At 33.2% G+C, this 15,093-nt stretch overlaps 1 protein-coding gene and 2 non-coding genes across 5 annotated transcripts; all 3 read right to left on the reverse strand.

The window, feature by feature from the left end:
* Positions 1 to 5,476: 5,476 nt before the first annotated feature.
* Positions 5,477 to 11,364, reverse strand: LOC145602362 (ubiquitin carboxyl-terminal hydrolase 27-like). 3 transcript variants are annotated; one of them, XM_081658554.1, is made up of 13 exons: positions 11,208 to 11,364; positions 10,719 to 11,018; positions 10,488 to 10,611; positions 9,944 to 10,044; positions 9,565 to 9,795; positions 9,417 to 9,485; positions 9,155 to 9,283; positions 8,851 to 8,997; positions 7,447 to 7,509; positions 6,954 to 7,113; positions 6,783 to 6,877; positions 5,773 to 6,044; positions 5,477 to 5,681 (listed from the first exon to the last, which is right to left on the reverse strand). In XM_081658554.1, the coding sequence occupies exons 1-12, from the start codon at positions 11,217 to 11,219 to the stop codon at positions 5,790 to 5,792; spliced, it is 1,686 nt and encodes a 561-aa protein (XP_081514680.1). In that variant the 5' UTR covers positions 11,220 to 11,364; the 3' UTR covers positions 5,477 to 5,681; positions 5,773 to 5,789. The 3 variants fall into 3 exon arrangements, with proteins under 3 accessions (XP_081514680.1, XP_081514679.1, XP_081514681.1); XM_081658553.1 differs by having other exon boundaries at positions 5,477 to 6,044; XM_081658555.1 differs by having other exon boundaries at positions 5,477 to 6,044; positions 10,719 to 11,022.
* Positions 11,365 to 14,546: 3,182 nt separating this feature from the next.
* On the reverse strand, positions 14,547 to 14,644 carry LOC145603306 (small nucleolar RNA snoR99). Its single transcript, XR_014104823.1, has one exon. It is a non-coding gene; the product is annotated as a small nucleolar RNA snoR99 (small nucleolar RNA).
* A 131-nt stretch (positions 14,645 to 14,775) lies between these two features.
* On the reverse strand, positions 14,776 to 14,898 carry LOC145603343 (small nucleolar RNA SNORD14). The gene has a single exon (XR_014104849.1). It is a non-coding gene; the product is annotated as a small nucleolar RNA SNORD14 (small nucleolar RNA).
* Between the last annotated feature and the right edge of the window lie 195 nt (positions 14,899 to 15,093).

Raw genomic sequence — 15,093 nt, forward strand, 5'->3', positions numbered from 1 at the left:
TAATTTTGATAATTTAACACATAATCCAATGCCACGTCTAATATTTTGCATGAAGGTTTGCCTCAAATGGGAGATTAGTTGAAAAGAGTCCACAAATTGTGACTGATTTGGGCCTTAATCTCGTGGTAATGTTAAGATTATTTTCCTAACGTTAACATAGAGGTTGTAAGGTTTGCTTCCTAGAACACAACAATACTCGACAACCCCCTTAATTTTTTAGGCCCACTCGAGATAGAATTCAATCTTTGACAAAATATTATAGGAACATATTGTCTTAGAGACTCATAGTAGTATCAATCATGAATGTGGGGATATATGTAGGGGTTCGATTGAGATTTCGAAAAGTACTTGAATCAGCTAGTAAGAGAGTTGTTTCAATTTAAGTAGATGCTTTGAATTCAAATCTTAATACGGAGTAATATAACTATATTTGTTAGAAGAGCTTTTTCCAATTGGGACTTGACATTGCTTGAACTTGAATTAGTTAGGGCCTGTTCACATTTACTTAATTTCAGTTCAGTTCAGCTCCAATCAACCCAGTTCAGTTCAGCTCCAATCAGTTCAGTTCAGTTCAGCTCATAATTTCCTTCTCTCATAAAATATTCATTTCAGCTCAGTTCAGTTCAGTTCAGTTCAGTTCAGTTCAGTTTAGCTCCTAATTTTCTTCTCTCATAAAATATCCATTTCAACTCAGTTCAGTTCAGTTCAGCTCAGTTCATTAATGTGAACAGGCCCTTAGTCTATTGTATATTATAAACTAACTGTATTATACATAATACAATTTTGCTTTAATAATACATTTAACTAAGCTTGCGTTGGAGGAGAGTCTAACCTAATACATACAAAATCTCAATATAGTTTTATCCTATAATTCATTATAAATTTATTTCGTGGTATTAAGTAGAATAAACCATCAAAGTTATACTTGTATATATGTTAGTCATCCTTTTTTTATATAAATCATTCGTATATTTTTTTTTTTTAAATGTAAGACAATCAATCTCAACTCACACTTGAATCTCAACAATAGTAAATTAGTAACAATGTTTGTTGGTATAAAAAAAATGTACTATATGTGATTGATTTTGTGGACAACTAAGAAAGTAAGAAGTATCCATGTTCGTTGTTTCAATTCTTACTACAACTTGTTTAATTTATCATTTAAATGTAGATCGATAGATGTGATTAAAAATCAATCACACCCTTAACTTTTTGTTTGTGAGTATATATTAAGATTATTTTCATCACTTCCTTAGTTCCTTGGAAGGGTAAATAGTACTCCCTCCGTCTCTAAATTACATTCCTCCTTTCTATTTTTGGTATTCCAAAATTATAATCCTCCTTTCTATTTTTGGTAAGTTTATTTTAGTAAATCAACTCTCTTTTTCTGTTTTATATTTAATGTTTTCTCACTCATCCTTACCTAATCTCACTCATAATCCTTGTGCCAAATTACAATAAACATGATTGGTTAAAAATTTTCAATTAGGAGCATGTGATTGGTCCTTTTTTTTTTGCAAGGGATTGATGACATGTCATGAGTAATGACTAATCTATTTTTGTACTTCCCATTGCATTATCTAATTATTGTTATTTATCTTATTCTTCCCTCCTTAATTCCCGTGTAAATTTTTAAACAGGAATATAATTTAGGGACGGAGGGAGTAGCCAATTAGCCATGACTTGTTTTAAAGAGATCAAATCTTCATTATTACTTAATTTCATCGTATCTATTTGTTCTTCATCGTCTCCATTTTTTCTTCCATATGAGGTTTATATTTCTTTAGTACGAGGAGTTGAGGTTTAACGGTCTACACGTCTCATTTTCTCCGCTTTTCATTCACATAAAAATCGAGCTATACAATATCATACTACGAGGACTAGGACTAGGACACATACATAGAGCGACATTTTATTAATTATGTGGTACATACTTACATGCACTTGTATTCCTGATTACCTGCGCTATGGTCCTTAATTCCTTATGGTTGTGGCCTGGTACTAATGATTTAGCTAGTACGGAGTACTAAAAACTTTAATTTGTAGGGTATGTAATATCAAATGTTTGGAATCGAATCCCGTTTTTATGATTACATCTTGTCTGTATATGCAGACATTTGTATATATGGAGTACTCCTTTTCTAAATGATAGTCTTAAAAATATTAACTAATGTCAAACGTATATATATATACAGATTGGAGATTGTGGAATATCTAAAGATTGTATTAGTGGTAAGTTTAATTTAAATTGATATGGATTCTAAATTGCATGTGATACATGCATATGTTTAGGAAAACAAAAAACTATTCAAAGAAAATATTTAGAAAAAAAAAAATGTGTCGGATTGCCTAGTATATATATTAATAATTTTATGATTCTAATTTAGAAAGGTGACATGTTTGTATTGTGTTTGCTGTGATAATTACATGGTAGTATCTTGAATCCCAACTTGTTGCATAAAAATACAAATATACATATTTGAAAAAGACCTTGTTATATATGTCGTGCTAGAAAGCTCCTTCTATTTAGTATTCATCAACGTTATGTTTTACGACTTTTTTCAATTGCTTAATTAATTGGTGTAATTAATCTATATAAAATATCTATGCATTTAGGTATATCTGTTGTAGGATTTCATTACTTATATATGCATCTAATTTTTTAATCAAATGAGAAAATTAAGAAATAACTCACAACTCAAATTTAATTGGATTACAATATATACTAAAATGCATTTGTTTTTTTATTCACCATTTTTTTAGGTTTTTGAATTTTCTTTTGTATATGACTACAGCTTTATTTCATGCAAAAGTATAACCCTATAGTTTTCAATTGACAATATATAGCTTTAATTTTCTATCCACAGTAATACGCTTTACATATAATTTTTTTTTTTTTAATTTTTATTATTATTATCATCCTGTTTATTGTAAGAACATCTACAATAAAAGAGGAGCATTAACGTGTCCCTAGCTTTTGGGTAAGGAATGAACTCAGGGAAGGTAGAAAGAGTCATGTAGATATGTAATTTTTTTTGTTTTTATACTTTTTGTTCAATCTCGTAGTCAATGTAAGAAAACTCTAATAGTACTTGATGATTTTTGAATTAAAATACGAGTATATAATTAAGATAAAATATAATTATAGGTACGGAATGTTAGTTATATTAATTTCAAAGTAAAAATTATCTAAAGATGTTACTACACAATAATATATACAAACATGATACTCATGAGATACCTTGAAAAAGTAAGTGTAATATGTCAACTACGAGGTACATTCATTTTATATTTTTATTTTTTTACACTATAATTGCATTTTAATTTGCATTATTAAAGATTTATTGGCAAATTAAGATAAAAAATAAAAAATCCTATGAAATTTGTCATATACGTAGCTCAACCATTAAAAATGTCAAGATCAATCAGAAAAAACTGTTGATGGATGTTATATTTAGACGTAAAATGTGGGTTATACTACTAACAAAGACGATATATATGATTCTACGGAAATAGTTGCACCACATGATAACCCCAGCTACCCATTTATACTTCAATTCCTCCCTCTATATAAACTGTCTTAACACATCCTAATAAGCTTATAAATTAACAACTCAACCCTAAGCTAATCAACCATTCCAATATCAAGTTTGAGCAAACTCCTAAGATGGCCGTCCCAACATGCAAGCTTTTCGTTTTCGTCGTGCTTGTCTTCTTTTGCCTCATTTTAGCTCCTCTTGCAGGTATATACATATGTTTCCTTATTGCTTGATGTTCAAGCTTATTGATTGAACCATCTTATTATTTGTATCTTAACTTGATATATTTTATTTACTTACCTTTATTGTTTTTGTTCTTCTTTGGTTATTGTGTATGTGTATATATAGATGCGAGTGGGAATGTGCCAATGAAAAATGAAGGAGCAACTCCAATGAACAAGAACATTAACAAGCATGATGTTATTCCAAGTACCACGTTTGCTAACATTGATGACAACGTACAAGGATATAATGAAGGTGATCTAACGATGATGGATTACACCCCCGTCAAACGCAAGTCTCCGATTCACCATTGATATATATATGTATGGATATACTACAAATTACAAGCGAGTTTATTACATACATGATATGCATGGAATATGATAATTATTAGTCTCTTGTTCAGTAAAAATTATGAAGAGTTGATGTTCGTCACCTAGCAGATCATGTGTATTGTTGGTCGTATGTTGTATGTTCCTCTATTATTTGAAATAAAGGATATAAAAAGGTATGTATGAGATATATGTGGAACTCGTACGTATACGAGTACCTTATGTTATACATAAGTGTAAGGAAATTAAAATTAAAGTTACATTAGACTACTATTATAGGCAATAATTAGTCACTTGTTTAGTAAAAATTATGAAGAGTTGATGATCATCACCTAGCAGATCACATGTATTATTGGTTGTATGTTATATGTTCCTCTATTAGTTAAAAGGATATAAAAAGGTATGTATGGAATATATGTGGAACTCGTACGTATACGAGCACCTTATGTATACACAAGTGAGGAAAAGTTACATTAGACTACCCTACTCACGAGCTGATCTGAGAGTGATGCCTAAGTAGTTGAATGTAATATTGAAACTGAAATTATATATATATTCCGCTTGTATTTTAAGTATATCTTATATAGCAATCGCCTTTTGAATGTCTACTTGGTTGTTTTACTTGATATGGACTGATTCATGCAGATGGTTGACTGTTTGATTATGAGTCTTAGAGTATATATTTGCTAAAGGGAAGCTAATAGCAATGTAGGTTATCTGAGAACGAAATTGCATGAGTATCATAATTGATTAATTTGTAAGATAATATACACCACAACTTTCCAACAATTCATCCAGAAACACAAAGGTAACCCGAAACTGATCATGCTACAAACCACAAGAAGAGGCCGGGCGGACCAAAGGGTGAGCACAAAAGGTGCGAATGCGTAAGCCCAGATCATGATTAGCTTACTGAGCCTTCAGTCTAAGTAGTTCCAAACATCTTACATATCTAGCTAATTTATGGGTTGTACGGAGTGTAGTCAAGCTGTGCTCTCTTAGACGATGTAAACAAAAGCAGAAGACCAAAATTGTATCCAAATTGATTAGACAGTTTTTTTCGTGTGTTCCAAATTGTTCACTTCATTATTTCTATCATGAACTAATTAATCATTAAAAGAACAGATTTTTTGGACATTTAATCGCGCTTGAGAAGAGAAGAGTACGTACTGATCTATGTTGTAACTAATGCAAGGTTTATCTTGGCAATTATCCAATTCTGGTGCACATTATAGTGAAGCAGGGAATTCTCAGCTTATCAACTGTATGTCAAGTTATCAGGCAATAATGTGGACCGTTCAATTCTTTCTTGCCTTTTTTTTACCCAAAAACCATTGCAAACTTAAAATGTAAAGTTGATGGTGAGCCCAAAAAAAAGGGATGTCCAGTGATGAAGATGCTCTAATGTATTACCTCACAAACTTTGCTTTATAAAATATAATGTTTGACAAAATTTCCTATTTTTGGAGTTTGATGACACTAACATTACAGTAGAGTATTTTATTGGCATGCAATAGGAAATTCCAAATCTCAATAGAAGCTTCTTGACTTCTTGTTCTATTCACTTCTTTATAAAAATACAATCAACCTGTTGCAATTGCAAGGGATTAGTATAACCTAAAATTTCTGGTGTACAGTCCAAAGTAATGCCTAAATATTGGTTCCAGTCTGGTGCAAACCTATATGAGCTGTTGGCTTAGATCCTCTCGTAGAAAAGTAGGGTAGCTTCTGCACCAAGAACTTCTTCTTCCGAAGCATAGTGTACCTCTGAATCTGAAATGCGAAACCATTGCAAAGGAGCATCAGTTTCACTAACGCCATCACCTTTTCCCATTTGAGTCATCATTCCTCTATATACTGTGTAATGGCCACTCCCAGCTCTTCCGAAGTGTTCCACAACAGAAACAAGGCGATACAGAATATTTTTGGGAGGTGGTGGATCAAAAGTAGCCTATACAGACAGAAATAAACTTGTTAATTTTTGGCTCAATAAAACCCAGGAGCTTTAGCATGTAAGCTGCAAAAATTTTCAGCTTCAGTATAACTATCAAAGGTGGCATGGTCGCATAGAAATGATCCCAAGTCAGGCTTAAATTTACTCGATGAAAGGGAAATGGGGTAACTTTGTTAATTTCCAATGAAGCTAACAGGTTGATTTTTTACTTGGCCTCTGATGATGGTGGACATTAATACATCATATCATTGAACCACAATACTTTTTCTGCAGTTTGTAACACATCAGGATATGGAGAATTAATTAGTGTCATGAATCGAGCACGAAGATAGGAGGTATGGTGAACATTGATGAGAAGTTTATTTCGAGCTTTTTCTTAGTGAAAGTGTCTAGCCACTTAAGCTGGGATTTAATGCTCTAATTTGGTGATTGATCGCATTAAAATATAATTGACTAGCCCAAATCCATTCTATTTTTGTTCGATTTAACCATTTATTAGAGAATTAAACAAATTTTTGTTACATTATGGGTTGAATTGAAAATTTACTAATTTACAGCAGAGTAAGATTGAACCTGAGACATACATTTACTAACATATTGAACCTAAGACATACATTCACTAAGCTAACAACTGGATTCAAAGATTCTACCAATACACCAAGCATTCAGATAGCACAAACAATTGGAAAGGTTGAGCTGCACAGCAAGTACAAAACCTTAAGAAAAGAGACCAACCTCAAAAGTAGGCATAGATATGGTGCTGGAGCGGGTTTCAGTCAGCAACGAACAAGGTTCCGGAAGAAACTGTGATGCATCATCCTTGACTATCACTGCAGCGGATAACATATACTTTAAAATGAATGCTTCATAACTTAAGATGAGGGAAAAGTAACAGCAATTGCTTACTTAGGTCTGGATGCCTGTCAGCACTTTTAGGATGAGAGATAGATGCCAGATTTGGCTGCTCCCCCAGACTTTTTGACTTATTTATTTCTCGTTTTTGAACACCAATCTCATACTTAACAAAAGGTGATAGATTCAGGATCATTGGGAAGTAGATATGGCCCTGCATATGCCAATAAACAATGACAACTCTATAGATTAAGAGGCAAGATAAGTAAGTAGGAATATATCATGTTGTTATTGTTGTAGCAAAGAGAATGTGAGAATCAGAAAAGGGACATGCATTGAGACTAAAAGGGACATGTGATAATTTCAAAAAAAAAATTAACGCAAGCCTCAACCTTGACACTTGTTTGAGGATGCGGATCCTACCCAATTCCTTATTCCAGTTCTTTCATGTGAGTGCATTAAATCCCAACCCTACTAGTATTACACCAAGATATTGTGGAATACAGTGCCAAATTTTATGACAGATAGTTAATTAAAACTCAAGTACCTGAATTTTAACAGGCTCCCCAAATGCATTCAATGAACTGCGTTGGAGATGAAGGCAAAGAATCTGTTGAACAAAGAAATTAGCTGAGTAGGAAATAAAGCATACTTTCACATTCTTAAGAAGATTGTGCATTGTGTATAAGCATGTTGATCACCTAGTGGCTTTAAAAAGCCACCTTATAATTTTTAATCTTAGCACATAACAACCATACATATAACCAACACAAGTTACTCAAGTTTGATTCACCCAGCAATATTGGAGACTAAAGTTACTCAATATTGTTAGATGTGATCAGGTAAGCCAGGTTAGAGCCCATGCAGAGGTAAAATACAGAAATGTTCAAGATAATGTGAGCTTTGCAAATGCAAAAATTATGCAGATGAAGATCATTCACATGAGCTGATGAGCCCCAAAAAAGAAACAGCTTAGAGGATGGGAAAGCCTGAAACACAAAAAACTAGGGTAAACAAATTGCAAATCATCTAAACCAGTCACATGAGTTTACGGCTGCATATTATGAAAAAAGGGCCACGATAAGATTAAAATTATCTATGGAAGATTTTCTAAAACAAAACTTCAAAGGCCTATAAGATATTCTATGTGTAACATGTTCATGGGAGGAAAACTGCATGGTAATTTTGTCAGTTTGTTGCCTGACAATGCTTTAGTTGTGATGCATGTGCATTTTACTTCACAACGAGTTCTAATTGATTGCCCCCTTTTACTACACTTGAGTACAGCTATCTAGGCCATATAATAATCATGTAGGATTAAATTCAACTAAGCTGGGGGTATCATACACAGTTAGTATTCCCTATAAATAGCTCTCTATCTTATCTAGTACAAAAGCTATTTTTGATTTTACAAAAAATCGAGCCTTGGAAGGTGTTCTCTCGACTACTATTTGTTTCTTCTTCTTCTTTATCTTTTTTGGAAATTCATGTTCTTATCTAATACAATCCTTGCTTTGTGATAGAATATTAAGCTCAGAGTTAACTTGAAATTACTCGGTGTAAGAATCTCAATCCAAGTTCATATTCCCAAAAAATAAACACAAACAACCCCTACAACATCATCTTTTCAGAGAAGTATCAGGCACTAACAGCTCCTTTTCCCTTAGAAACAACAAGCAAATGATCAGCTTTTCACAAAAGGGCCATTCCTTCAGGATGGTTGTATCTATCATGTTATTAGCACAAAAGTTTGGAGCATGCTCTTTTTATGGAGACTACAAAAAATGATAGTCTCCTCAAGTATTTCAAAAGAGCAATGGTACTTAGAGCCTCAATGGCAATTATCAGCCACTCACAAGCACGTTGCTATAGAATCTGGTTGTTACAGATCATTTTAACCACCAAAGGGCGTAAAGAGAAAAGATAAAGAAGAAAAACCACAATTTCATACCTCTGGACAATGAGTAATTCTGAGTTGTTTAAAAGCATGTGAAAAGTGATTTGACCAAGGAAGCCTCTGAAGTGATGGCATATTCCTGCAGTTGCAAGAGTCTTTCTCGCTAGAGTCGCTACAGAAGCTCAATTTGCTGATCTCTTCCTGACAAAGAAGAGAGAGGGAACAGAATAAAGAAAGCATAAGGAAAACAGAGTGGGCCAGGGTGGACGAGATTAGTATCATACCGGATAATGTAGAAAGGAAAACATAAGACTATGAGCATAATTTCTCAGAGGGTCCAGAAAATAAAGGTAAGTACCTGCCGTCCTCCAACAGAAGATAAAAATTTTACTGCAGCAATATGCCAACAGCGGCTGCAGAAATAGTTCTCAACATGTTCAGGAGCCAGGAACCTCTTCATGCAATCCTCTAGTGTAAATCTATCCAACTAACATTGCATGCATGTTTGAGAAATATAAACAACCTCAGTTGCATCTAATATCAGCTCCAAGCCTCCAAACACATATGAAGAACTTGAGTTTCGAGCACAAATAGAAGATAATTAGGTAATGGAAGCATACTATGGAAGCACCAGAGTTGGAAACTGGGGGGAGTGACAAGGTGTGAAAGAAATCAAAATCCATCATAATCTGCAAGAAAAAAGACAGGTGATTCAATATAGAGACCAGCAATATCATCAGAGAGAAATACAAATGAGTGACACCCCACCTCGGAAGAACAGCTTCGGCAGGTCAGAAAACTGCCAAGGATCCCATTAAAAGGGCCAAGATATTGCTGCTGCCACCTTTCTGGCTCCTTTATGTCCTTTATCCTCTCAGAAGCAAGAATTCGACTAGTAGGGGCATCCACATCTGCTAGGGAGCCATGGTTTGGCATATAAGACTCTGATAATTCGTCTCTTAAACAGGATAGAAGATGAAGAAATGCTTCTGCTGCATCCTATTCGTAGAGGCAACCGCAAGTTACACATGAGAAGCAGGGTCATCATCATAGCTATTTTTAAGTTATTTCAGTTCAAAAGAGAAGATGAGGCATTCAGCAAAAGAGACCATGTCCTGTAAAAACTTCAAGGCAAAAAGAATTTCACCTGTTGATTCGACAGTTGGAATTGTGGGATATATTGCCGCATGGCAGACATCACTTTGTGCGGGTTCAATGGTCTACTTTTCTCCTGAAGTGTGCTCAACTCTGCCACAAGTGAAATTAAAAGATGCATATGGAAAAAAAAAAATTAATAGTTACAATTGCACTTTGGCCTCTCCCGGAAATAGAAAGAAGCCTCTCTAATCGGAAATTGAACACTAGTCTTAGCACACATTTATTTTAAACCAGCGAAAAAAACAAGTTGACAAGCTAAAAACATCATTTAAAAAGGACACATCATTGATCATTCATGTAAGAATTAAATGTAGTGTAACCACGGTCATTCATAGACAGCACAGTGTCATGAGAACAAATTTAAATTCGTTGAACCAAAGGAATATGAATCAAGGAACTCCAAACTTTGCCTGTCATCAATCACACAGCCATCCCAACAACATGGAACATGGAAGACATAAATAAGCAAATAGCAGAAACAGCAAAACAATATAATCCAATTAAGGATGAACAAAGCCCTCAAGAATTTTTACCTTCTAATAAAGCAGCCAAAGATTCCAAAAGGGGCAAATCATCAGCCTGCTCAACTACAGACACCGCCTGCGAGTTCTGAACATCTTCTAAGAAACACCTAAACCTTGAACAACTAGCAAGTGCCTGAAGCAAAAATCAACCCAAAATTAGGCCAAACTAAGATAGCAATGTTACACAATACAAATCACTTCCACAAATTGTCAACCTGTGCAAAATTTGACTCAAATTACCTGTAAAACCACATTGAGGAAACAATTGTTGCCCAAATTTCGCAACCCGGGTACGAAATACAACTTCTTAGCAGTGTTAGTTTTTGCTGACAACAAGGGAAAACTGTTGAAATATCCAATTCTACCATCTCTAACAGCCAAGAACAAACCAACCACACCCAAAACAGTGACTGCTGATAATTGAGACCCATGCGCTGAAACCCAATCAATATTTGACAGCATTTGAAACCCACTTCTGAATTTTTTCAACAATGAATTTACACTAATTTCTCTATTTATCTTCATTCGGTTCCAACGAACCTACCTTCACATAATATAACCAATTCTTAATCCAACAAACATCAAATATGTTGAATATTTGGAATGAATTAGCAGAAAGCTCAGATCTTTTTTGATAATTTTTATGAAATCAAATGAATTGTTCCAGAAAACATCATAGCAATTATGATAAATTGATTTGATATAGGAGCATGAAAAGGTAAAACTTACCATTAACTTCATTTAATCAATAATCTAACTATCAGCGTAGGAGAATGAGATCCATGAGTGTGTTGAGCAAGAACTTTCCCAGGAAAACGATGATAAACCTTGATTAATCAATAAACCAGGGTTTATCGAACGAACCACTGAACCAGCTAATGTTTTAGCTTAGTGGCGTCCTAACCTAGGCCAATTGACCAAATTGGTTAATAAAAAGGAAATTGTTCCGTGTGTCCATGAGATTTTGAAAAATGCACCGTGTATCCTTGAAAACTTTTAAATGCACCATGTACTCTTTGAGGTTCGTAAAACAATGCATCACATACCCTAATCGTACACATAGCATTGACTTATCAAACTAAAATTATGCCCACACAGTGACTCGTTTTTAGTACTTCATATTTATGAAGTAAAACTGCCTAAAAGCATAAATTACTTCAAAATTTGAACTCCATCGATCTTTCTAAATCCTTAACTTTAATGTGTTAGAATTTGATTTATCAATAGTTTGCTTGATAATTAAATGGTTTAGCATTATACTAGCATCACTCTGTAACAATTTAACATAATTTGATGCTTATGGCCTATATGGGGTCTCAATTTAACAAATTATCATATGTTACAAGTCTAAGGGTATTTGGTGCAAGTTTTTACAAACCTCAGGGGTACATCCGTACATGGTGTTATTGAAAGTTTTCAGGGGTTCATGGTGCATTTTTTAAAAGCTTTACCCCTTGCGATTATTAGGTAAAAATTACTTATTTAGGCAATAATTTGGGGGGGGGGGGGGGAACTCTTAGCGACAATTTGGTAAAAAAAACAAATCTTTGGCGACAATTAACCTTAAAAAATACAAAAAAATCTGACAAACCACTCGCGATTGCTTAATTTAGCTCGTTTCTTTGTGGTTCTTTTCTTTAAAAAAAAAAAAAAAAAAAAAAAAAAAAAAAAAAAAAAACCTAATTTTCCAATCCTTTTAAGGAAATGACAATTTGAAGAAAACAATGTTTAATATCAATTTTCACTTAAGTATTATACCCTTATTAACGAAATTTTTTTAAAAAATGAGTTGGAAATAAATTTAGTATTGAGATTTAGCAATATAAAAAAGGAGATAACATAATAATTCAAAATTTTAAATGGGAAAAATAAATTGATAAAACACACAAAGGAATTAAATTAGGACTTTTGAAGAGTTTGTCGGGAAAAAAAATAGATTTTTTGGTCTAAATGTGGCCTGAGTTGATTTTTTTTACCAATCTAGATTAAACATCCCGTGCAATGCAGGGTTGTTAAATATTTTTGACAATAATAACAAAAATATAAAGTATGTAAAAGATATTTAGAAATATTTCATTGGGTATATATATGGAATATGATTGTTAAACTGGAAAGAAAATATATAACGTATAAATAATTTATTTAATGAGGCGGAAAAATTTTCACAAGGTGATGATAAGTGTCATGGAAGGATTTGCTTTTAGCATAGGTTAATAGATTGTCATCGGAGTAAGTTTTTTTAGCAAATTATTGTAAGGGGTCTTTTTATTTACCAATCTGGTCAATTGGCCATCCTAACCTATAAAGTAATAATCTACAGTATTAGTGTATTACGGGGACTCCTGGTCCCTAGGGGCCATTGGGAGCTTGGGGTGTATGTATGGTGCACATTGCACATCCAATGAACATCAAACATTAAAATTTTGTTTTATTTCTATTCCATTTTCAATATTTACACCACACGCATCCTAAGTACGGGATCAATTTCAAGAAGTATTATACCCTTCACAAAATTGTTGCGTAAAGTTATTAAATTCATAATAATCTTGATATTACAGGATTTTGTTTCTTTTATACGGACTGTTGAATTAAAAGTCATTGACAATAATAATTATATTCTAGCACTTGTTTGACTTGAACTCAATCAATACAAAGCAATTAATAAGCTCTTTTTTTTTATGTTTGCAGATAATTACTTAAAATCTCATTCACATTACATTAAGAATATTAAAAGCTCAAGTAATTTGGAAATCGGAAGGCAAGACTTTGAGTTTAACAATTACACTAAAATAATTGTCATTTTCTTCTATAACAATCGTACTTACTAGTAAAGAAAGAACGAATAAAACAAGATACTTAAAAAGTCTTGCAGCAAACCAATAGTTGCAGAGCCTAGACAGCCGAGAGGATCGTACTACATCCACGTAAACTTTGTGGACTAAGAGATGCCAAATTAACTAAAATAATCGAGATTGACTAAGGGCCTGTTCTCTTACGTTGAAATTCAGTTCAGTTCAGTTCAGCTGAGTTCAGTTCAGTTAAGCTCAATTCAGTTCAGCTCCTAATTTCCTTCTCTTATAAAATATTCATTTCAGTTCAGTTCAGCTGAGTTGAGTTCAGTCCAGTTCAATTCAGCTGAGTTCAGTCAATGAGAACAGGCCCTAAGAGTGCAAGACATAATCATTGAAGAGAACCGAAACTGACACTTGACACCAAAGGAAACTGAATGCACCATATTGCTAAAGAACAAACCTTTGACACTATTCTACTCCCAGTGGTTAACTTAACACCTTCATTAGTTACTCGTAGGAAAATCCAAGGTGATTTCTATGAACTTGCTATATAGCCATAAGCCATGCATGATAGTATGAGCCAATTGATTGATTGAACGAGCATCAACATAATTACGTGTTACATAATCCAGAACTAAATATAAAGGTCACCTATTCGCCATTGTTTCAATTTATCAAAAATCCATAAGATGGTGTGCTTAACAGTTTGCTTGCCAAATCCCAATCCCATTCAACAATATTATGCATACAATAGGTTATAGGCGTTCTTTAAAGATCTGTTTACTTCAGCTTAATTTCAGTTCAGCTGCAATCAATTTAATTCAGTTCCTAATTTCCTTCTCTCATCAAATTATACAAATATTCATTTTAATTCTATTCAGTTCAATAAATGTAAGCCTTTAACAATTTGCTTTCAAATCGAGCCAAATCAAACTCTCATTCAAAATTCTTAATCCCATGCAGTCAATTAGTCCTTAACATCAAAATAAGGTTCAATATATACATTGTCAAAGATCAATACAAAACGGAGAAAAGTATTTTAATTTACTTTTCATTGTTAGCCTTCCGTTTTTTATTGGCTGGTTTTTTATTCCAACACCACAAAAGTCCATTATTGTTACTTTTTGCATCCTAGTCCAATTTCATTCATTTAAAAATCCTAATTTGCTAATCAATTATGCAGACACATTAGCATATAACGCAACTATTAATACTTTTTACTAACACAAAATAAAATACTCTTTTAAAACATTTACAATAAATTAAAGAATTAAAGAAATGTGTCATCTTGTATGATCAGCAAGAAAAGAGAAAAATCTGCTGACAAAGTGACGGATGAATTAATTTGAGGACTTCGTTCCATCCCTAAAGCAATTTCTTAAAAATTAATTATTTAATTTTTAATGCTTAAGAGGCAGACGTTTAGTCCTCATTAAGATAATTTAATTTTTATTTTTTAAAAAAATAATAACAAAATCAATTTTTGAAAAAAACAATAAAAAAAAGGTTTCAGACATCCAAGGAAGGAAAAAAGCAGCAATAGTCTCAACCCCGGCGAAAGGGGAAACTCTCAGGCGGCCACTGCGAATGTCTTGAGAAACAAGCCTTTTGATTTATCATCATCAACCTTTTTTTATTTTATTTTTTAGAAAATTTCAGTAATTCATAAAAATTTGAAATTGAAAATTAAAATTAACAAGAGAGGTTTGATGAAATGGATGGAGTGCAAAAGAGGAGAGAGAAAGAGCGATGAGAGAGAAAGGGTTGAAGTACGGCGCTAAATAGAGAGGTTTTTGATGAAGGTGATAGTTAGGGTTTTGTAT

Source organism: Chenopodium album, chromosome 21, assembly GCF_948465745.1.
Source record: "Chenopodium album chromosome 21, dcCheAlbu1.1, whole genome shotgun sequence".
NCBI classification, from domain to species: domain Eukaryota; kingdom Viridiplantae; phylum Streptophyta; class Magnoliopsida; order Caryophyllales; family Amaranthaceae; genus Chenopodium; species Chenopodium album.